The 24,741-nt window shown below is 37.2% G+C and overlaps 1 protein-coding gene across 2 annotated transcripts in view; it reads right to left on the bottom strand.

The window, feature by feature from the left end:
• Positions 1–911: 911 nt before the first annotated feature.
• LOC124555646 (neither inactivation nor afterpotential protein G-like) overlaps positions 912–24,741 on the bottom strand; it is a 242,042-nt gene continuing 218,212 nt past the window's right edge. For both annotated transcript variants that reach the window (XM_047129629.1, XM_047129630.1), the window contains 2 exons: positions 18,588–18,816; positions 912–1,184 (listed from right to left, as the gene is read on the bottom strand). In XM_047129629.1, the coding sequence (XP_046985585.1) occupies positions 1,055–1,184; positions 18,588–18,816 (359 nt within the window). In that variant the 3' untranslated portion in view covers positions 912–1,054. The remainder of the gene's footprint in view (positions 1,185–18,587; positions 18,817–24,741) is intronic.

Genomic DNA, 24,741 nt, shown 5'->3' with positions numbered 1-24,741 from the left:
TGAGCGAGGTTAGAGCCATCATTGCTGCCAGAGGTGTACTAAATTTTGTCCTCTGTATACTCGCAAATCACTTAGATATTCAGTCTTGACTTCTTGCTGCTATACTATTTAATGAAGGTATTGAGGTCATTCCTGAGCTCATGAAACAGCCAAAACTGTAGTTGTTTCCAGATCTCTCCCACACAATGGCCTCTCAGGTGCCTGGATTACAGGAGTACGCCACTCCTCCAGATCATATCTGCGACTCGACATTCGTCAACCACATTAAGGAGCTAATCACTAACATTTGTGTGCCTGCTCCTTGACCATACTCACTCCCTCCCGTATTTCTGCATAAGAACTTGGTGTCATGCACCCACATCATGGTGTGCAATGGCACTGTCTGACTGGCACTCAGACCTCCATACTCAGGCCCGCACAGAGTCATATCGCAGTGTACCAACACATTCGAAGTGCTCATTAACAGCACACTTCAAACAGTATCTGTCTGCTGCCTCAAACTGGTGTGGCAACTATCGACCAAGTCACATGTAATATCTTTGTTTTGGCAAGCTCTTTCAGACTAGTCTGTGTCCGCGTGCAAAAGAGTACACACATGCACCGAGAATCAAGAATGTATATAACTGTATATGTGTGCTTCTGAGTAATAAAATAGTGCTTATTACACGTGGTATATAGTGTACATCATTGGATCTGGCAGTCCTACAACGCTAAACCCATATTGGAAATTAAAAAACAAACAATGCATCTAGAATGTATTAGTCCATACTTTCAGGCATCTGAACTTTTTTTTGCCCTCTAAGAATATATTATGAATTGTTCAACTGTGTTTGAGGTAGTTTGAAGACATGCAATATTAAACAAACAATTCCTACACTGAGTCCTTCTGCAGCAGCAAGGAATATGGTACAATTATATTTCTTTATTATTATTCACTCAAAAAGGTATTAGATAGCAAATGTACAGGTCTCTCAACCAGTGTACTCACATGATCTTAAAAAAACAGTATTCTTTAAGGAAAGTGTCAAATTATAACATCCTTGTACCACTCACATCATGGTGTATTCAATATGAAACTTGATGCTCTGTCTGCCATTGCTATGAGGACTGAATTTGGATGGCCAGAAAGAGGAGTTGGTAGTATACTTGCATCCATTACTCGAAGACCTTGAACACCATGCACCCTGGAAGGTTGATAGAGAGAGAAAAATTATAAGAATTATTATCACTAGAACAAGTGATATTTTTTGACTTGACATAACTGTAGAGAAATTATCAGTGAGTGAAAATGGAATCTGAATCCACAAAAGAGAAGTAATAGCAATAGAATTTATAATAAAATAAAAAAGAATTTGTAATGTGGGTAATAAATCCACACACAAAGAAATGCTTAGTTTCCTTACGGTGATAAAGGTGAAAAAAAGGAAAAGAAAATATCAGTATGTGATACACATGTGAGCAAATTACAAAGAGTGCAACATAAAGGGAGAGCTAGTAGACATGGAAAAGTAATTAGTGAAAAACTTGAAATGTATATAGGAAACAAACAGACAGAAACTGTAGCTACAGAGCTCTATTTTATCATTGTCAAAATGTTGTTCAACATCAAAAATAGCAGTAAGTTACTGAAAGACATTGACATTTGGATGAATGATAACATAGAATATATTCTATAGAGAGGAGGGAAAATGATGCAAAGATCATAAGGCCGAAACATGAGATAAGATAATAACTGAAAAACAACAGTTTGATTCATATGTTACAAAAACACATTTGTCTGCTTCTAAATTTTAAAAGCTGCATTACAGGTCTTACAAAAAGATACTGGTTTTTATTTACAGTATCAAAGTTCTTGTGTAATATTCTGTCTTGTTTATATACTTTTCAAATTAAAATCAGTTTTTAGTGTTTTGGATATAGAAGTAACTCTAGTTGTCTTGAACTTTAGGTGTGAATTTTGGTATATTTCACATACATTCGCTCCCTGCAACCTTGTGGGGTAATATTCCAGCAAAATGTATGTAACATCAATGAAATATTTATTTGGCAAAACCTAACAATGAGAGCAATACATAGATTACATAACCAACCATCTTGAAGATGCTCGTGGTGTCCACAAACAAGCACTAGGAAGATCACATAGATGTATTTATTGATGAAACAAGCCTGGAAGAAGTTATATCTGTAAAATATTTGGGAATTACATTAGACAATGAGCTACAATGTAGGTAACTTAGATAGAAGGTTTGTTATAAAGTACAAACTGTAATATTTATTATGAAACAAGTTGCACAATATGCCAACAATAAACACAGACAGAGTTGATGAAAAAGATCCTGAATACTCATTTGTTCAACTTGTGAAGTATGTGGCAAAGAATCTACAGCTGGCTGTTCCAGCACTGCCCATAGGCCACGGGCACCCAACAAGTACCTCTCACCTAACCCATAGCTAGGTAATGGTAGTACAGCCTACCCACTAGGCAGCCTTACTAAATGTGTTCTACATATGCACTAACGACTTGGTCATCCTTGCCCAGGAGTGCTTGGGTGGAGAAATATGTTTGTGTCTGCTATGGCCCGGCTAACTGACTGCCCCCAATGTCAGCTGTTTGTCCACCCCTTCCCACAACTGCCTGCAGCTAAGTACTTGATCTGGAATGGTCTGGTTGATGGGACAGTATGAGTGTGAGGACATTAAAACTAACTTCTTAATGATTAATTAGTTCAACAAGGATTTTACAGTGTCAGGGAGTACATACGAAAATAAAGTGGTTTATTATCTGTATGTATCTATTGTAATCACCTTTGTGAACCTATGTCAGTAACTAAAAGTAAGATGTCAATCTAAAATTACAGATTAATTTAAAGTGTCTTATTGTATACTTTATATGATTATGCTGTAGTCACCTGTGTGAAATAATGTAAAATAACTTTAAGGCACAAATACAAATCTACAGTAGTTGTATGTAATATGGCTGATTGTCAAATATGCCAATTTTTTGTTCTGAGTTGTTATTTATAGGCTGCATATTAAGATATCAGAGTAGACTGATTTGTTTTGTATCACAAGCACACACTTCATACATAATCTAATCAAATTGTACCAAATGTCCAGTATGTAACTAATAAAACAGAGCAGCTGAGTGTTTACCTAAATGAAACTAAGCCACACCTCTTCCTAGCGAGTGAATTGGGATGCAAGGAAGAAGAAGCATATGGTTACAGGCTAAAAAATTTAAACTTATAAACTTGTACTGCAGAAAGACACACAAAAGAGGTGGGGCAGGTATTTACAGTAGAAATGATGTAAAATGTGAAAAAGTTAAATGGATCGATGATCTGAGTACTGAAATGGTATTTGAGGTTGCAGCAGTAAACCTGAAGTATGGAAACAACAGCCTTATTATAGCAGCACTGTATTGGTCACCTGGAAGCAACACATAAGAGTTTCTAAATTGCCTAGAGGACTTGCTGGAGGGGCTAGCAATGTGTAAAAAACACTTGTTGCTTGTTGGAGACATCAACATAGACTCATTAAATAATAGTGTTAACTATTTGTGCTATATGGATGTATTACAGTGTTATAACTTTAAACAAATTAACTCAGAAGCTACAAGAGTCACTGTAAATACGAAGACATGTACTGACCATGTTCTCACAAATGTAGGAAAAGAGAAAGTAAATGTAAACACCTTAGAGAACTACATTTGTGATCACAGAGCCCTTACTATGGATATTGATGTAGGGAATGTAGATGTAACTGAAAGTGATACAGTTATATATAAAAGAAAATTTAATTATTCTAAACTTAAGATGGCACTAGGGAATGAAAAATGGGAACCAGTGTACAATGCAACTGAAGTGAATGAGAAATGGGAATATTTCTATAGGTTATTCAGTAACAATTTAAATGAAACCTGTCCTTTAGTTAAAAAAGTAAATAAAGCTGTAAACCATAAAGCCGAGAATCTCCCTTCTGAAATCATTGAACTGAGGGAGAAAATGAAAGATTGCTATATACTTTTTAGAGACACTAAACTACAATATTTCTCAACAAAATATAAACTGCTCAGAAAAACATACAGAGAGTCCGTGACTAACCTAAAAGCACAGAAACATATCTCTGAAATAAGGAACTCTAGCTGTATCAGTAAAACTGCCTGGAAAACAGTGCATAATGAAAGTGGGAAACAGAATTCCTATGAACACAGCAACATAACTGCAGTAGCCACCAGAAAGATTGCGGGAGGCGCACATCGGCACAGTGCATCACGGACGGTAGTTGCCGCAAATAGAGTCCCGTCCACCAGAGGGCACGCGAGAATTCAGCCGCGACCTCTGCCAGCGGAACAACAACAACAACTCAGGCAGCACGGGCCATGCCCAGTGAGTTCACATCGGGCATGCCTATGAGACAGTTCCCGGTCTACTCTGAAGTGTGATGGAAAACGTGAACCGTGTTACTACAATAACATTAAAAGAAAATGGTGAAGAAATAAATGACCCAAAAGAAGTGTGTGAGAAATTTATACAAAAGTTTGGTACAGTTGGTACAAATGAAGCTCATGTCAAGCCACAAAATTTTAGTCTTGGAAAATCTAGCGAGTCCTTTTATATTCACGGCAATCATATCAGCACTTCGACCAAAAATGTCTTGTGGCTGGGATGACATTTCACCTAAACTGCTAAAGGAATGCAGGTATGAATTAGTGAAACCCCTGACACTAAAAACTACAGGCCAATATCATTAACCTCAGAACTAGGCAAATTGTTAGAGAGAGTAATGCTAAATCAAGTTGAATCATATTTCACCAAACACAATCTGTTAAACAACCTACAACATGGATTTAGAAAAGGGAGATCTACTACAACAGCAGTAGCATCTTTTATACATGAAATATTAAATAAGCTGGACAAAAGTGACAAGGTAATAGGCACTTTCCTAGATATGAGTAAAGCCTTTGATACTGTGAATCATACCATTCTTCTGTGTAAGGTAGAAGAGTACGGGTTGAGAGGACTAGCCTTGAAACTACTTACCTCCTATTTGAAAGACAGGAAACACTGTGTAAAGCTAACTTATCAAAATAATGAGCAGCTCCTAACAACCAAATCAAACTTCAGGACACTTCAATGCGGCATGCCTCAAGGAAGCATAGTAGGGCCTTTTCTGTTCCTTGTATATGTAAATAACTTATTTGAACCCCAAAATTGCATGGTTGTAAGCTATGCCAATGACATATCCTTCATCAGCTGTGGTAGTGATATGCAGTCTGCAGCTAACAGTACCGAGATCAGTTTCAATACTCTGTCCGCATACCTTACAGCAAACAAGCTTTTTGTAAATAAAGACAAAACGGTAATCATGAAGTTCATCCACAGTTATAATGCTGCTATAATTGATACTGTATTTACATCCCCATTGGGTCTTGCATATTGAAATTCACATAACTTTTTGGGCATTGTTGTTGATGAACACTTATCATGGAAAGACAATGTAGATAATATTTGCAAGAAAATCAGTAGAAATGTGTCTCAGCCTTCTTGGACTATGATACTTTAAGGCAAATATATTTTGGGTTAATTCATCTGCACCTTCAGTATGGTATTGAGATATGGCGTGGGGCATCAGCAGTTCATATAGATAGACTTTTTAGATTACAAAAAAAGGCAGTAAGAATGGTAGCCAAGGTAAAGAAGAGAGAGCCTTATAGAGACATCTTTAGAAAATACAAAATTCTTACGGTGTACTCCATGCATATACTGCAGACAGTCATGTTTGTGAAACAAAATCCTGAATTTAATATGAGAAACAGTAATGTACACAACTATGATACACGGGGAAGGGAAAATTTTCATAGAATTGTGAACAATAAAAAGGCAACGGACCACAGCCCACACAGTATGGGAGCAATTTTCTACAATGCACTATCCTGTGAACTCAAGAAAGTAAATCTAAATATGCTAAAGAGTAGACTGAAGCAATTATTAATAGAGAAGTGTTGTTACTCTATAGAGGACTTTAAGTTGTAGTGCCATCTTGGAAAACAGTGTATATAGACAATGTCTCCGGTCTATCAGTGGTATGAAGGAATGTAATTATACACTGTATTATGTGTACTGTACTATTATAAATATAAGGTAAATTGTGTTATACTATAGAGGAATCTACTTGTAGTGGCCTTTTGAAAAATAATGTGTACAGACATGCATCTGATCCATATGTTGTTATGACAGAATGTAAATATTTTACTGTATATGTGTAATGTAATCTAAATTTTCCTGACAATGTCCGAAAACTTTTTGTTATATGGACAGAAAATAAATAAATAAATTAATTAATTAAAAACTAATCAATCATGGCCTATTCCTGATCCTTGGAGCTCAGTAAGGCTAAAAGTAGGAAATTTTTGTTGCATTAATATTTTACTGTTAGTTGTTACTGAAATTTCTGAATAAAGTTATATAAAATGAAAATGTATTCATTTTTGTGAATAGAAGTATGAAAGTTTGAAAAAAGACAGATTTCTCTATATAAAATCCATCCTCTTGTAACACCAGAGGACCTCACAAAATTAATTTTGGTCATGCCCCACTACTGTTGACCATATGGGTAGAGAAGTTTGCCTATTTATGTGAAGCTAAGGGCTATGCCAGCATTAGAACAGTTGCTGGCAAGGCCTCCCATGCTGGATATGTCTCAACTGATGACCCTGATGAAGCATGTCCCACAACGCCCAGTCTCTTCCCACAACCATTTTCATTGTCCTTCCCCAATTTCCAGGTACACAACACATGGTGTGACGCAATCTGTGCTGAGGGATGTGTGGCACATGAGAAAATGTGTCATGAATGGGCTCTCTGGGGACACTGGGTGACCTCGCTGAGTAAAAACATTACACCAATGTGAGGCAGCTCTGGTGTTGAGCTAATACAGCTCCAATTCTCACGCGAATAAAATGGAATAGACAGAAAAAAACTTTAAAAAAAAGAAGGACCTGATAATACTTCAAATACACAGACATCAGGGTTGGAACTGTTACTGCTACTGGATTGGATGACAGACCAGTCCAATAAGTAGAAAACCTTACCGAGAAGTTGGACCAGATCAAGATCAAGTCCTTGTCTGGGGCTCAGAGGAGAAAACTTCTCAGAGAACAAAAAGAAAAAGCAAAAATAGCTTCCTAAACATAAATGGGGTGAATTAAAAGGTTTTCAACCTAAAAAAAGCCGTTTCAGAATGAAGGGGGTAAACAGGCCACTTCCACCTTCAAGAGAGGGAACAGGAGAATGAGGGGGAATCTAGCAATCCCACTTTTCAGGATAACCAAATCCAGAAAAAGCTGAAGCAAGAAATATGAAAATGGGCCTAGCAGTCTCAATTTTTAGCATGCAGGTATCCAACAAGGATATCCCGTGGTCAGCATCAACTTGTACCAAGAGGAGCTGCTTCAGATTGCTCTATTTGTGAAGCTTAGGGAAGGGAGACAAGTCAGGGCCTCAAATTCAGGAGGGTCTATTTGGGCAAAGGTGCTCTAATATTTGTGTGGCGTTGGAAACAGTGGATTGGCTTAAGGAGATGGTGTCCAAAATATCTTTTTGGGGTGTGGCAAAGCTACAGGCTAAGACAACAGCTGAACTCTTTAAGACCATGAAGATGTCAATTTGGGTATTGAAACTTTTTAAGAACACTTGTCTAAATAATCTGTTTGAGAAAGTATGGGTTCAGAATCATAAGGTCTTGACAGAGAATTGGGAGGTAATCAACCAGAGGATTGTGTGTAATGCTCAAACCCATGTGGTGGAAGTCAGTGAGGAGTACCCAGTGGCAATGCCAGAACAGTACCTGAAACTGTATTTAGGGTTCTTGCAGATTACCATAAGGGTAAGTAAGGATATTGGTGGTGACTATGGTAGTAAGACTGTGGCTGGAAGTGTTGAAGATAAAATGAAACACAGTAAGAGCACAACTGCCACCTTGAGTTATGTTCTTGGAAGATAGTAATTGGACATGACCCTGATCCAGGAATCCTGTTTATCTTTACAGGGCATATGAGGTCTCAAAGGAACTGGGGACAAGCTTATTTATGCTACAAAATCCCAGAATGCATTTATGCGAGGAATGTAATTTCATTCATGCCAATGATAGACTTTTGTGGTCATCAGGGTCAGGATGAAATAGCATGAGTAAGGAATCCTCACAAAAATACCAACAAATCCAGGAGGCACTGTAAGGAAGGTTGTAGGTATACAAGGACAGCACATGTGACACTAGATGTACTCCTCAAGACTTACTTCCCTCAGTGCACTCCAACAGATAACACAGACCAAGATTCAGCCCCTGTGAGCCTGTGAGGCACTGGTTTACATGTAACCAACGGGAGAGCTTTGAATCTGCAAGACAATGTGTTGATACGAAGAAAATGACATGGATGGTGGGAACATTTCAACTGTTCCAGTCACCAGGTGCAGAAAGAATCTTTCTGGCTCTAGTGCAACAAGCAGATGAGGTATTAGTCATACTCCTATGCAGACTGTTCAAAGACAGTCTAGCAGCAGGAGTCACACCAAATGCTTGTAGGACAGTGAAGGTTATTTCCACTCCAAATCCAGGTTAGGAGTGATCACGCCAAGGACATGAGACCAATCACTCAGTCCTACTTTCTTATAAAGACGTCTGAAAATCTTGTTAATGTATACATTAGGGAAAGATGGTTAACTGAGGTTCCTCTACATGAAAACCAACATGCATAGTAACAAGGTAAATCATGGGGAACAGCACTTCACCAACTTGTTGCAAAGGTGGGAAAAGCTCTACACACTCAAGAAATCGCTTTCTGCATTTTCCTGGATATCAAGGGGGCTTTTAGAAATATGATTCTCAAATACATGTTTAGAGGTGCAGAAGAGCATGGCATTAAGACCACTATATGGAGGTGAATTAAGACAATGCTGAGTAGATGAAAGCTAGAAGCTACCATGATGAATGAGAAAATGGTGATCAGCAACACCTTAGGGTGTCCACAAAGAGGGAGTCTGCTCCCACTACTCATGAAAGAGTTTAATGGTTGAGGTTATTTTTCTTAAGGATATGCAGACAATTTAGTCATAGTAATACATGGCAGGCAAATTTACAAGTATCATCAGAACAATGCTACACTGTACTCTGAACGTTGTGTAAAAGCTTGTGCAGGAAACAGGCTCTAGTGTGAGTCCCAGGAAAACTGTTGTAGTGCCATTCATGAGGAAGCATATCCAGGCACATACTGCAATTTTAAGCTCCTTGATGAAATTCTACAGTAGAGGGCATAGTGAAGTATCTACGGCTGATCCTAGGTATGAAACTATTATGGATCTCTCACATAAGGAATGTATGTTCCAAGGCAAAAGGTGCTCTCATGTGAACTAGAAGGACCTTTGGTAAAAATTAGATCTAAGCCTCAGGAGCATATACTAAATATACACCTCTGTAACAAGACCTATGATAAATTATGAGGCTACAGTGTAGTGGAATAAAGTAGAATAGAAAGTGGTTGCTAAGGACCTCAAAAAGGTCCATGATTGGCCTACCTAGCCATAACAGGTGGAATTAGCAGCACACCATTGCTGAGATGGAGATCACACTGGGATGCTCCCATTACACCTTTGGGTTACAATGGAGCCAGCAGAAGGGGCATACAGGTTAAAAACTGGAAACCCTTAGGATGTTCAGAATCCCACACAAATACAATAAATGTGGTAAATTTCAAATGATACAGCACAGCAAGCAGTTGTCCTTTTCTTTCCGGTTTTATTAGGCAAATCTAGATTTCAGCTAGTGCCTAGCCATTACCAGGGCACTACTTCATGGTATCAATGCATGTCCTAGTTCATCAATCATCTCTTGTTCAGTCTGCTGTCACAGTTCCTTCAATACTGATTGCTGTACTCTATCATTTGAAAGTCGTATCACAGTTGAGCACACCCACATTCCTAATGGAAGGTAACTTAATGAATGTGGTAAATATATGAATTGTAAGTGACTATACAATAATTTCCAGCTGCATCAATAAACCTTTCAGGGTAGCAACTGGAAGTAGGGAACAGTGGAAGAATGAATGACAATGCCATTCAGGCAACATAGTCTGTTTAACTGATGGTTGAAAACAGATGAAGGTGCTATGACAGGGTTCTACAAGGTACAGCCTAAACTAGAGATCACAGTCTCTCTAGGGAAGCTGGTCACAGTATTCCAAGTGAAAATATTTACTATCAGAGTTTGCATGGAAGGAGAATCTGCATAAATGCTATGAGCATCATAGCATCTACATTCATTCAAACAGCCAAGCAGCTCTGAAATCTCTATCAGCCCCAGAAAGAAGATCCAATATCATTGCAGAATGTCATGAAGCCCTTGTGTGGCTAGGAGAAAGCTGCTATCAGTCCCTTGTCACTTACGAATTAGTGGCAAAGAACAAGTTGATAGGCTGGCTAGGACAGGAATAATGACTATATCTGTTGGACAAGAACCTGTCCAAAGCATCACTAAGGCGTTGATAAGAACAAAAATACATAGTGGGATCAATAGGCAGCATGCAGAATTTGAACAGTTCTTGGGTATCCAATTGGGTAGTGTCATAATTTCCCCACAATATTTTAGCAGATGTACACGCTGCCATCTTCAGATGGTTCCTGACAAATGCTGTGCCATTCCCCTCGGTGCCCTGTATATACTAGCCATTACCCCCTCCACCGTTCCTCTCCTGGTGTTTTTGGTGTGGCCAGCACGGCAGCTACTGGAGGTGGTGGGGGAAGCGGGGCCTGGGTCTGAACTGGGGTCTGCAGTCTCCCTGCTGCTGCCATCAGGGGTGGTCCTCAATTTCTGGGACCACATCTTGTTCTCCAGGCTGAGTGCAGGGTTCTAAGCCTGACTAAGCCGATGTAGTTGGATTTTGATGGCCTCTTTAGTTACACAGTCCTGGAAGTAGGAGGATTGACAGAGTATTTTTGTTTTTCCATAGTCCATAGTATGGCCAGTCTTTATACAATGGTCAGCCAAGGCTGATTTAGTGGCCTGGCGTAATTCGGTATGGCGCTTATGTTCGCTGCACCTCTCTTCTACAGTGTGGATTGTCTCCCCAGCGTATGATTTTCCACACTAACAGGGAATTTGATAAACACCCATTTTCAAAGGCCTAGGTCATCTTTTGCTGAACCCAGTAGAGTCAAGGTTTTTTCAGGAGGTCAGAATACACATTTCACATTGTGTTTCCCCAGGATTCTACCAATTTTTCTTGAGGTGTTTCTGACTAACGGAATGCATGCCAATGACTTGTGTTCTTCTGTTTCTTCTTCTCGTTCTCTTGGTGCAGTCTGTCTGAGTGTGTGTCTTATTTGCTTCTGGTTGTGCCCATTTTTCCGAAATGTTGTCTCGAGGTGCTTGACTTTTGTGTCTTATAAGTGCAGTCTCATTTCTATATGAATTGTAGCTAACCTTTCACTCCCTGTATTTTATGCCTGTTGCCTCCAGAATTTCAAAGCATATATTTCAATCAACATTGTTGACAGCTTTCTCTAAATCTACAAATGCTATAAACATTATTTGATTTTCTTCAATCTATCCATTAAGACATGTCATAGAGTCAAGTATTCTTCAAGGTTGGCTTTTCTGTCTTCTGTAAATAATTTATGTGAGTATTTTTGAAACCATGACTTATTAGTTAATTAGTTAGTTAGTTGGCTGGTTGCATGTTCCATTGACCAATCGCACAGTATAGTAGCCGTCATGATGTGGAATATGTCAAGTACATAAGAACAAATGAAGTAAAATTTTTTAATATATACATATTACGATACAGAGTTAAAGATTAATATTTCTATTATTTACCCCATTCCCCTAAATGGCACAAAATACATGTACTACATTTATATATTTATTTATTCCTATTCAAGAATTCATCTATGGAATAGAAGGAGTTGTCAAGGAGATATGATTTAAATTTATTTTTGAAGCTATTACTGTTGTCTGTCAAACACCTTATTTCATCTGGTAATTTGTCAAAAAATTTTATAGCAACATATTTTACCCCTTTCTGTGCCAAAGATAGGTTGAGCAAAGGATAGTATAAGTCTTTCTTTTTTCTGGTATTATAATGTTGAATATCACTGTTGTTTTTAAACTGGTCCATGTTGTTGAGAACAAATTTTATTAGTGAGTAGATGTATTGTGAGGCTGTTGTAAGAATTCCCAATCATTTAAAAAGATGCCTACAAGATGTGCGACTATGAACCCCACACATTATTCTAACCACTTTCTTTTGAGCAGTGAATACATTTTGTCTAAATGTTGAGTTACCCCAAAATATTATTCCGATTGACATCAGAGAGTGAAAGTATTCAAAGTATGTTAGCTTACTAATTTGTATATCCTCAAAATTGGCAATTATTCAGATCGCATAAGTTGCTGAACATAGTCGCTTTAGGAGATCCTAAATATGAATTTTCCAATTAAGATTCTGATCTATATGTACACCAAAAAACTTAGTATTCTCTACACTGTCGATTGGGTTAATCAAGAGTAAATCGAGCAAACATATAGTTTTGATGACCACGGCGGACAGAGCCATCACACCGACGTCATCTCAGATGCCGTCGCAATCTGTCCCACCGCGTGACCGTGATGCGGGGCGCGGATGGTGGGGAGAGCGCGCCGTGGGCGGAGGGTATTTAAATTGGCCGCCGCCGTAACCGAACCCAGTTCCCTCTGGGCAGCCATAGCGTACGGATCTCCGTGCCGGCACGTTCACAGGAGCTCAGTCCGTCAGTTCACCTAATGATGGTGATATGTTTGATCGCAGAAATATTGTGTCCGTTGGACACGGTAGACCGGCAGTACACCTGTGGATATTTTGATTTTTGTTTCCTGTCTGTAGGTGTGATTTAAACCACTCATATGCTATTCTATTTATACCATAGAATTATAATTTCTGTAACATAATGTCATGGTTCACACAATCAGACGCTTTGGGCAAGTCACAGAAAATTCCTATTGGTGACATTTTACTATTTAAAGACTCTATTATGCGGGCAGTGAAATTGTATATTGCTGTCTCAGTGGAACAGCATTTTTGAAATCCGAACTGTGATTTACTAAGTATCCCATTAGTATTGAGATGGCTAACCACTCTTGAGATGTCATCTACTCCAACAGAACTTTCATTTTTCAAAGATTTAATGATTTTACTTATTTCACAAGAGGTTGTTAGGTGAAACTTAATCTGACTAAAATGTTTCAAAACTGACTTTTCCTTGTACTGCCTGGCTTTTTCTTTTGATCTATTCTCACCAATTTTTCTCCTACACTTAATAAATGGTTGTTAAAGACATTAGCTACCTGTGTACTGTTGGTTAGAATGGTCTCATTCTCTTTAATAGTAATATTACCTATCCCAGTGGTTACTTTTCCTGTGTCCCTTCTAACAACATTCCATATTTATTTGATTTTATTTCCAGAGTTGTTAATTTCTTCTCTGATATACATATATCTTGATTTCCTTACAACTTTTCTCAGTGTGTTACAATAATTTTTATAGTGGAAAACTACTTCTGGATATTTACTAGTTCTTGCTGTCTCATACAGTTTTCTTTTTCTTTCTGAAGACACTTTAATACCTGTAGGAATCCAAGGTTTCTTTGAAAAGTGTGTGGTGTTACACTTAGTAATTTTCATTGGAAAACAATGTTCAAAGAGGGATACAAATTTATCAAGAAATATTTTGCACTTATCATTATGGATGGTATGGTAATATTCACACCTATTGTCTTTGGAATTGCAATTATTACATTCTTCTTGAAATCTGAGGGCATTTCACTAGTCTCATATCTCTTGCTCACCAGGTGGAATAGTTTTATCAAGGTTGGATCTCTCAAGGATCTCAACAGTTCTGAAGCAATGCCTTCCACTACAAAGGTGTTGTTTCAACTTGTCTTTTAGTGCTGTTGTGAGTTTACAGGCCCAGTTGGCTTTTTGCTCAGCCTGCAAGCACAGTGTGAAGCTTTAACACAGTGATGAGGTGAAGTGATTTAAGCATGGCAGGGCTGAGTACTGAGGGCAAAAGGCAGGTAGCCACATGTGAAGGAATAAAAAATCCCAAAAAGGGTTGGTGAGTGAGTAAGTGATAGATGCATTGTTGAACTGTCAAAAGTGTCACTTGGAAAATATTAGTCAGAAATATTGCACACAAAAATACTGACATCTCATCCAATGGACCTATGTAATGAATGGGGACATCAAATTATGCACCTTTGCATCACGAGTTCAATGCAGCACCTCAAGAAACTGTGCAAACACTAGTTTTTGATTGAAAATGATTTTTATTAACAATGGTCAAAAACACTTTAAATTATACAACTGGCAAACAATTGCTGCCACATGTGTAAATGATTTGTCAAACTGGAAATGGACTGTACAATAAACACATACTAACCTAGTTTATCTGTAACTTAACTTGATCTAGAGTAATGATATTTTTGATGAACAGTACTCAGTTACATTGACTAGAGCTCAATGTACTCCACAGCAATGTGTATCAAGATGTTAACATGTGTTACTTACACCTTTATTCTTATCTGAAATGTATTTGTCTTTAGGTATGTACAATATTTCTGTTCCAAAATTAGCATTGCATTATCTAATTTAAACAGGTCACCAATTAAATCGACTATAATTCAAATTTGGTGCAGGCTACATGAAAACCAAGACTATGCATTCTCTATTAATATGACACTTTAGTGCATATATAAATATTTCTTGTATTTCATTGTTTTACAAGTATCTGTGATATCACCATATTATGTTTCCATTAATATTCACTATAATATGTAGACTAGAATGTTTTGTACAGTCAAAAAGTGACCAACATGAGAAATTATTCATTTCAATATATTTAGCTATAAGAAGAACAATTTTTATTCAATGATTGTCATTGTAACAATATTTTTATAACAAATCATGAACACTACTACTGTGGTATTGATTCTGAGGTGTTAAATAGGTGGTGCTACTGTGTCTTGGGGTCTTTTTTCATAGTCAGCCAGTTGTGAGCAGTCAGCCTGTGTGCATGGAGAGCTGATGGTAAGTCTGGCTATTGCTCAGCTGGGAAATTAACTTAGTTTTTGAGTGGCAGCACAGCCTTGCCAAACCAACACTAAAATTTTATGGGTAATAGAGTTCAAGCAGCAAATAGTGGCTTAGATGATTTCATGCTACTTTCAGCTGATGTATGCTTTCACACATAGACAACTTTAACATGGCATGAGAGTTAATTTATTTCATGATGAAGTTTAGCGGACAGTGATGCGACATCACTGACCAGTTTTTACAGTAGTCAGGACTTGGACATTGGTTTTGTTATTGAGCTAGCTGATTTAACTGCAGAATTTGCCAAATATTATTCACTATGTCACACAAACTTAATTGCACTAGGCTACAATCTTAATGTTTAACCTTGAGCTGGAAACTGAAACACACTGAATAATTTTATGCAAGGCTGTCATATTTCATCTTGTGTATTCAGCTTAACTTTGTCACTGTATTGACTGTGTTATTTAGTACTATGGCTCCACTTAGTTTCACAATTTATTTGAATTTATTTTATTGTTTATTTATTATTGCTAAATGTGCTGGACTTCATGTGCTTAAATAATGCTTACCTATCAAAACCAACCATTTCATTTCATTTTTCATTTTATTATCTTCCTGTAAATCATTTACATGATGTAGGAATTGTCACAACAAAGTTATCATACTAGTACAAGTACTACAGACATAATAATGGAATATCACTTTCAAGGCATTTTTTAAAAGTACAAACTTACACATATAAATTAAAATTTTTGGCAATAAATTTACACACAAACAAAGTACTCATCTACATCATAGGAAGTTTTGCTTAAAAGGTAATTTTTAAGCTCAGTCTTAAATTTTACTTCATCTATTATTTCCTTCATGTACTCTGGCAGAGCATTGTAAAGTTTTATTCCAAAATAACTTACATGCTTTTGGGTTTGTGTTGTCCTTACCCTTTCTACATACAAATTCTTATGAGTTCTAGTATTATAATTATGGCAGTCCTCATTTTTACGTAGATTTTTCATATGTGCTCTTGTACACAGAATGCTTTTAAAAATATACAGTGATGGTATTGTGAGTATTTGCAGTTCTTTGAAAAGGGGCCTACAATGAGTTCTTGGAGAGTTATGTGTTATGATTCGTATAGCTCTTTTCTGAAATTTGAAGATATCTGTTAAGCTTGATTTAGTTTTACCCCAGAACACTATGCCATAAGACACGATGGACTGAAAGTAAGCAAAATACACTAGTCTAGTATAGTACGTGCTGCATACTCTAGATAATATCCTCAATGCAAAATTGAGCCTGTGGGATAAGTACTTGAGATGGTCTTTCCAGCTTAAGTTTTGATCAATGTGCATGCCCAAAAACTTTGTGGATTGTACACTCTCTATCTTCTTATCCATTAGTTTTAACTGGAGGTCCATATCTTGAGTTGCTTCGCCATACTGTATATAATTTGTTTTACTTATATTAAGTGTTAACTCATTAGCATTAAATCAATGTTGAATATATTTTAGGACTATATCTGTTATATCCTAGCCAGTAATGCCACCCGAGCCCGCTGCCAAAAGGTTGGCAGCATCAAAGTCCGGACGCCGTCCGCATAAGCAGCGCCAGCGAGACAGGAAATCGCCGCAAGTCTGCGCGCGCCACCGCTGGCTTCTGGTTTCTTAAGCGCTGGAGTCGCGAGCGCTAGGACAGTTCTGTATTCGCCGCTCAGTTGTATACTCGCCACCGAATTGTGTACTTGCTAGTCAGTTGTGTGTTCATCGCAGCAGAGTTGTTGTTTGTCGTCAGCCGACGCTGACGTAACCGCTCCGACTCGAACTAGACAGATTTCTGTAGACACCGAGTTCACTACTGTGTTTCTGTATCTTCGTTAATAAAGATAAGTACCGAAGTTTATTTAATCAGAGTGTTTGGGGTTTCATCTTTCTGTTCACTGTTCCAGCGGACCGGTCGGCCCGCTATTAAAAGTGTGGCGGTGACTTCGTAAGCCGGTTCTACAGCGAATTGTTTGTCGCTACGAACGCCGCCACAAAAATATCAGTTGTGGTGGTTAATGATTTTTATCATCACTTCTAATTATGCTAGTGTCATCTGCGAACAACATTATTTTGGTAGAAATATTAGGATTTTTTATGTCATTTATATAAAGCAAGAATAATAAGGGACCAAGAACACTGCCATGTGGGACACCTATTTCCAATTTCTTTGCATCTGAGACCCACTTGATTTTCTGATTTGTATGTTCTGTGATGATTTCTACCACCTGAGTTCTATCTTGAAGGTAAGATTCAAACTACTGCTTCACAACTCCCCTTACACCTATTGCCTCCATCTTGTTTAACAGAATTTTGTGATTTACTGTATCAAAAGCTTTAGATAAATCTAAGTTTATTCCCACTACACATTTTTTAGTGTCAAGACTGTGGCTGTTATTAAGGTAGAATCACAGTGGAGGACAATCTACCACACTGATTGTAGAGTCACATTTTGTTGTCAGGGCCATTCACTAGTCCAGACTTCAACAATCTTAGTACAAATTTCAAGGCAAAGATGTAAGTTATCATGATTATTTTCTCAACTGGGAGGGGGGAGTCTTGTACTCTGTCAAATTATTCTCATAATATCATATCTCCTGTCTCATCTTCAATGACTTCCTCCTACTTCCTCTTCTGTAATAGTGTCTTCAAGTTCATTTTCATTGTATAGCCCTTCTATATTTTCCTTCCAACTTTCAGCTTTCCCTTATTTGTTTATTACTAGCTTGCCATCTGGGTGTTTCATACTGCTATAGCTGCTTCTCTTTTCTCCAAATGTCTTTTCAAATTTTCCTGTAGGCAGCATCTATCTTCCCCATAGTCACATCCGCCTACAGCCTTATGTTTATCATTAACTACTCCTGCTTAGACAGTGTGAATTATCTGTTAATGTTAATTTTCAGAGTCTGTATTCCATTTTGCGGTATTGACTTGTTGAATTTTTATGTTTTCTTTTTTTCAACTTAAATTCAATGTCACATATGTTATACAAATATTCCTAGTAGGCTTTGTCTGTTTGACTATATGATCCTTTGTTGCCTTCACTATTTCATCTGTCATAGCCGCCCATCTTTCTTCTATTGTATTCCATTGTCTTGTTTCAGTGATTTGTTGCCTAACATTCCCTTTGAAACTATCAACAATTTCAGGCCACTCCAATTTTCCAGGTCACATCTCCTGACATTCCTACCTTTCTGCAATTTCTTTGGTTTTAATTGGCAGTTCATAACCAATAAATTTTGACGAGAACCCACATCTGCCCCTTGAATAGTTTTGCGGTTTAAAATGTTTGTCTGACCATAATATAATCAACCTGTAATCTTCTGGCATGTCCAGGTCATTTTCATGTATAGAACCTCCTTTCATAAATTGTGTTAATACCATATATGTATATTTAAAGTAAGGGCAATCCAAAATTATATTCATTACCTGAGGAGATTATCAACGACTGTAGAATTATCTTGAAGGCTACCCATTTTGCATGTGCCTCCAGGGTGATATGCCGTTACAGCTGCTGTGCGTATGATACATTCCAGGTAAAGGAGATCCCGAACATCTGGTATAAGATTACGACACTCAGATAAAACTGGCAAGTGTAGTTGTGCTCCCAGTTTCTGAAAAGCCTTTGTCCTCACTAATTTTTCTGCCAAGTTAATAGCTGAAACATTAATAAATGGTTCTCAGTACACTTAGGTCTATTTTTTTCAGTAAATGAGATACACAAAGGGAACAAACCAGAATGAGTTAAAATTCAACTTACATGGAATTGTTGAAGAATATCCCAGAAATTGGCAAATTTATTACTTGAGAATCACTCAAATTAATATACATACATCAAAGGCAATAGTGGCACAACAGAATACACAGTCAAAGCTCAGGCTGAAGATGACAGTCCAGCAATAGCATCAGGACCAGAAATACAAATATTTGCAAAAATATGAGTAGAAAACAGTAAAGCACTAATAAGATGGAAATACTAAGAATGAGATGAGAGTGCAGAAACTGTTGAGAGAAGGAATCAGTGACTACAGTGGTGATGAGAAAAAACTGAAAAATGTCATAGATTGAAAAGATTTACAGGGAAAAGGAAAGATGCAGCTTGCAATATTTCTTTTTCTTTTCTTTTTTTAATAGATAGCATACTTTCTCGTAAACAATAAAAAGAAGTAAGAATTATATCTCTTGCTGTTCCTATGAGTCCCGGGAAGACAAAATGTCTTGGGAGGAAACCTAACAAATTAAAAATTATTTTTGCTACTGGTTAACTTTTATCAAATGTACATTTATATGATAGTTTCCTGGAAGGCTGTCACCAACAGAAATGTTTATGTGATGGTTGCTTGTAAGGCTGTCACCTACAGCAGTGGAATGTAAACCACATTAAGAAAGTTATTCATAATTTGTGTTTCACATTAGTTTTAAAGCATAATCAGTGGAGATTCTATAAATATTTTGCATACATAACATGTTTCTTTACATTTTGATTGCTACAGAGTTAAAAACAGTTTTACTTACTAATGTGGTGTTTCTTACACATTACTTACTGTCTTTCTTCTCCTTTTTACTTGTTTTGAAGACAACTGGTTTTCCCCTCTGTACTAGCACAGGCTGCAATAAAAAAGTTTGGTTTCACTTCTACTATTCACTTCCCTTGCCTTTTATAATCCCAGCTTTTCCTTTCACACTTCACTTTAAATTGTGGAAGTGAAATCAAGCTATTTTTACACTGCAGCCTCTTCTAACAACAAGGACAAAGCCAGCTGCTATAAAGTTATGTAAAAAGAAACAAAAGTGCCATATTTAATGTTCAAAATCTCAACAGTCAAAAGCAAAATTGTTTTTTACTCAATAGGAGTCAAAATGTAAAAATAGTATTATGTAAGCAAAATAATTACAGGATCATCAATGATGCTTTACCAATAAAGTAAAATGTGTCTGTGGTGGGCCTAAGGTTTTGAGTAGGAATTGCTGGTTGTGTTAGACTCCTGGGATGGAATCACTACGATAGAGCTTGTAAGAGGAGGAGTCAGACAGTTGGCAGAAGCCTTCTGTCAGCTAGTCACTATGATTCATAACGACAGTGGTAAAACCTCTGTCTGCATGGCGAAAGATTAAATCAAGATCTGTCTTGACATTGAAAATGGTTGTTCTTTCTTCTGTTGAGAGATATGTGTTATTGAAGATCGACCTATGGAAGGATGGTGAAGCCAAGAGGTAAGGAATTCCTGGTAGGTGACCAGGGTGTTGTTAGGTGGGAGGGGAGGGGGGGGGGGGGAGATGGTAACAGCAGTATAGTAGTATGGTGGTATGAACCGGAAGAGGTTATGTTCTGTATTGGGACCAGGTTGGCTTTGGTTGGAGGGACTGGTAGCAAAGAACAGTCTCAGCTTTAAGGCTCAGGAGAAGGAGATTAGGCCTTTGATGAGTCCAACATGGGGTGAACGTGCATGTGGAGCTGAAGATGAGGCCTTTGGAGAGGACTGAAACCTCTGTAGGATTGAGGTTTTTGGTTGACAACAATGCTTTGAGTTTGTTTAAGTTCTGGGTCTTGTGAAATGTTGGGCAGGAGTTCTGGAGGATGTGGCAAATGTAAAAGGTCTGCAAGGCAATATCTGGAAGCAATGAGGGGTTGACAAGGTGGGTCACTTGGGTTAGGATAGATGTTGATGGGTAGTGGAACTCCAAGGTGGGAGTGGGATGTCATTAAGTTTCAGTCCACATCTCCTAAATTGAAATGCTTACCCTCAACACCTCGAAAACCTCTCCAGACACTGAACCCATAAATGATCAAACTTATTGACATCCTTCTGTTGCCTTGGATCCCCACTACCCATCAATACCTATAATATCATCAGTGAACTCTCTTGTCAACCCCTCATAGAACGGACTGAGGGCATTTTATTAGGATAAAGGAACTACCGGTATAAAATTTATGGCTAGTACAGATGTGGCATTGTATTAGTTAATGGGTTTAAAATGACTGACAGTTGATGTTTTCTGTCTTTAATGGACTGACTGATTACCATGGTGCTATGAGTGTAGCGCATTACTGGTCTTAAGTGTTATAGTTTCTTTATTGCAATAAAATGCCCTTGCTCCATTCCTACCCACATTTCTTTAAATGGAATAGAATATTTTAATGGAATGACTGATGACATTGATGCTATGAGTGTAACTTGTTACTACCAATAACTTTTTTGGTTTCTTTTTACATAATAAATGCCCTTGATCCTTTCCTGTCCATAATTTTTTATAATTATACTTGTAATCTTTTGACAGTCGTATACTACAACTCTCCAACCTGAAATGTAACAGCTGCAGCTTTATTTCAACATGCTTCTTTTATTGTAATTTTTTTAGTCTTTTCCTACCAAAAATTTTACATATATGTCAGTTAAATAATATAACTTTCAGTAAGCCTTGTCATATAAAAGTTTAGCCTGTCATCATAAGCATACATACTGCCATAATTGTTTACTTTGCACTACGTGCTATGTCACACTGCTTGTATTAGTTTGGGCACTAAAGGTCTGCAAGAATGTAGGACTGTGTATGGTTTATTGACAGGTTTGGGCACTAATGGTCTGCAAGAATGTAGGACTGTGTATGACTTTTTTGACAGGTATGATTCTCAGCTTTACACATTGTTAAGACAAATATCTTTAAATTCCATTTCTTCTCTTATATTTAATGTTTATATCACAGACATGATGACAGGGATATCCTGAAACATATAATGATGAGGTGTTAATACAAATTATATTGGTGACCATAATGGGCACTACTGTCAGACTTCTTCATAAGAAAGATAGTATGACATATATTTATAATTACTAAGCAATCTCATTGCCTACCTACTTTCAAACATATTGGCAAAGATTTTTTACATATAAACAATAACATACCATCCCAAAATAAGATATTCAGTCAGTCTTAACACGGATTTCATAGAACAAGTAATTGTTCAATTCATGACTCAGATTACTGAAAATTTAAATGACAAAATATGACAACTGTTATTTTCTGTCACCTGTCAAAAGTGTTTCACCATTTCACAATATTCCCTAAGAGCAGCTCAAACATTATGAAACATTATGGTATCAGAGATAAGTGCTGGTATATGGTTTCCAAACTTACTAGCTAAAACAGTGTAGAGTGTTGCATTAAGAAACCCAGGAATTGTACATAATGAAACAACATCTTTAAAGTGGTGAATAATCACTACATGTAGACCACATGGATAAACAAAATGACAAATGTGTGTGAAATCTTATGGGACTTAACTGCTAAGGTCATCCGTCCCTAAGCTTACACACTACTTAACATAAATTATCCTAAGGACAAACACACACACCCATGCCCGAGGAAGGACTCGAACCTCCGCCGGGAGTAGCCGCACAGTCCATGACTGCAGTGCCTTAGACTGCTCGGCTACATGGATAAACACTAGATCCTTTCTCATTCTTGTATATAAATGACAAGAAAACCCAGCAATGCTTCAAAATTGCTGAATATGTAGGGGAATTAGATATATGTCTGAAAATGGAGTATCCCTGGGAATTGTGACAGGTTGCAAGTATTGGCTCTCTGTCCACTCTGATGGATGGAACTTGAAATTATAATAAACCACATAGAATATGAATGTAAAGATCTCAAAAAGCTCTTGACCAAATTACTTCAAATTTTTACAAAATAATCTAATAAACATTCAAATGGACATAAGCTATACATATTTTTAAACAACAATGCACAGTTTTTTTGTTAAAACCAGCTGAGAGAAAGAAAATGCTGTGCTGTGGAAACATGTGGTTTCATTTTCTTTCTTGGGGTTGGTTTTTAACTATGATGGCAGGGCATTTAAATCATTTGACAAATTGTTTCCCAGATATAAATGGGTGTCTTGAAAAGTAATGCCTCTGAATTTTTTAATGTGAAAACTCTTAAAGGTTTTAAAATAAAACAAACATTATTAACAGTCTACACCTTTATTCTCCATGTTCACCCTGGCAATGAACACGTTCCTCCCAATGAGAAACCAGTTTGTTGATACCATTGCCGTGGAATCTTTGACTTTGTTCACAGAGCCATAACCTCACTTCTGCTTCTACTGCTTCATCACTGTCAAAGTGAAGTACTCAAAGGAGTTCTTTAAGTTTTGGAAACAGATGAAGATTGGACGGGGCCAAATTAGGACTATATGAAGGATGATCAATGACAGTGAACCCAAGGCATCGAATTGTTGCAGATATTGTAGCACTCGTTTCCTGTCTGGCCTTTTCATGCTGAAGGATGAGGTGCTCCATGTGTGGCCAGAATCTTTGAATTCAAGACTCAATTACAGCTTGCTGTTTCTCATGCAGTGGCATAGTTAGGTTACATGCAACCATGTTACATACTACAATTCAGAGCCGTCTAGCAGCAGAGGGCTGCAGATCTGTAGCCATGAAACATAAGGATGTAGAATGTTAACAACATTTGTTTTAGTTAAAAAATTGTAAGAGTTTTCACATAAAAAATTTGGAGGCATTGCTTTTCAGCACAACTTCAGATTTTGCTTTTCTGATATATAAATTTACACAAAAATTATATACACAAAAACTATATACACTGCAATGGTCTTTTTTTTTTCTTCCTCACGGTCTGTTTTGACAGAAAACCTGTATATTAGAAAAGTTGTATTTATGGCTTATCAACTTATGATAAGAATAAAACTTTGCAATGTGAGTTGGCTGAAACTTTTTGAGGCCACCCATTTGCATATTAAAACCATGAGAAGTAATGTCATTAAAGCTATTACCCTCACAGATGCAGCAGCTGAAGAGGTCTCTTTCATACCATGTACACAAATGATCCCAACTGATTTACCCATTCAATCAAGATATCATAGTTAAAACCAACTGAGAGGAAGAAAGCAAAAGCACACATTTTCACAGCACTGAAGTAAATCAGTCAAGAACTTTTCATGATTTTTCCTAACAATGATTCCTCTTTATATATTAGTATAATTATTGCAGCTGAAATTTTTCAGACTGGTGTTTAGTATTCTAAGCAAAAGTCTAATAAATGGTTGACTGATGTATGACAGGGTATTGAGAATGTCCAAGAAATTCAAGACAAATTAAAAGTGAATGCTATTGCTTGTTCCTCACACAGTTGTTATAGCATTTAATTGTGTGACTCAGCCAATATAACAGAAAATAACTGCTTTTCTACTGATTTATTCATTTACTAATTCCATATCTCTTGGAGGTGGCTATGTAGAACATATTTTGGTTGAATGAATGACATTCAAGGCATAAAATGACAAATATCTTGGCTTCAGAAGTCAAAGCATAAAATGGCAAATATCTTGGTTTCAGAATCATGAAAAAAGTCTGCCACTGTCTTTTTCAGTTACACTTGATTGTACCCACAAAAGTTAGGAAATATTTGTTCTTAAGGAAACTGTATTCTTCAGAGCTGTTTCATATTTGAGAAATAGATAAGTTCAATACGTTCTCTGATTCATAACCTAAACTCACATTCAAGAAAGACACTTAAAACTAAAATTAATTAAAAAATGAGATATAGGTGACTGGATGCT

This window comes from Schistocerca americana, chromosome X, assembly GCF_021461395.2.
Source record: "Schistocerca americana isolate TAMUIC-IGC-003095 chromosome X, iqSchAmer2.1, whole genome shotgun sequence".
Lineage (NCBI taxonomy): Eukaryota > Metazoa > Arthropoda > Insecta > Orthoptera > Acrididae > Schistocerca > Schistocerca americana.
The sequence above is the reverse complement of the archived record's forward strand: the minus strand, read 5'-3'. Positions and strand labels throughout refer to the sequence as shown.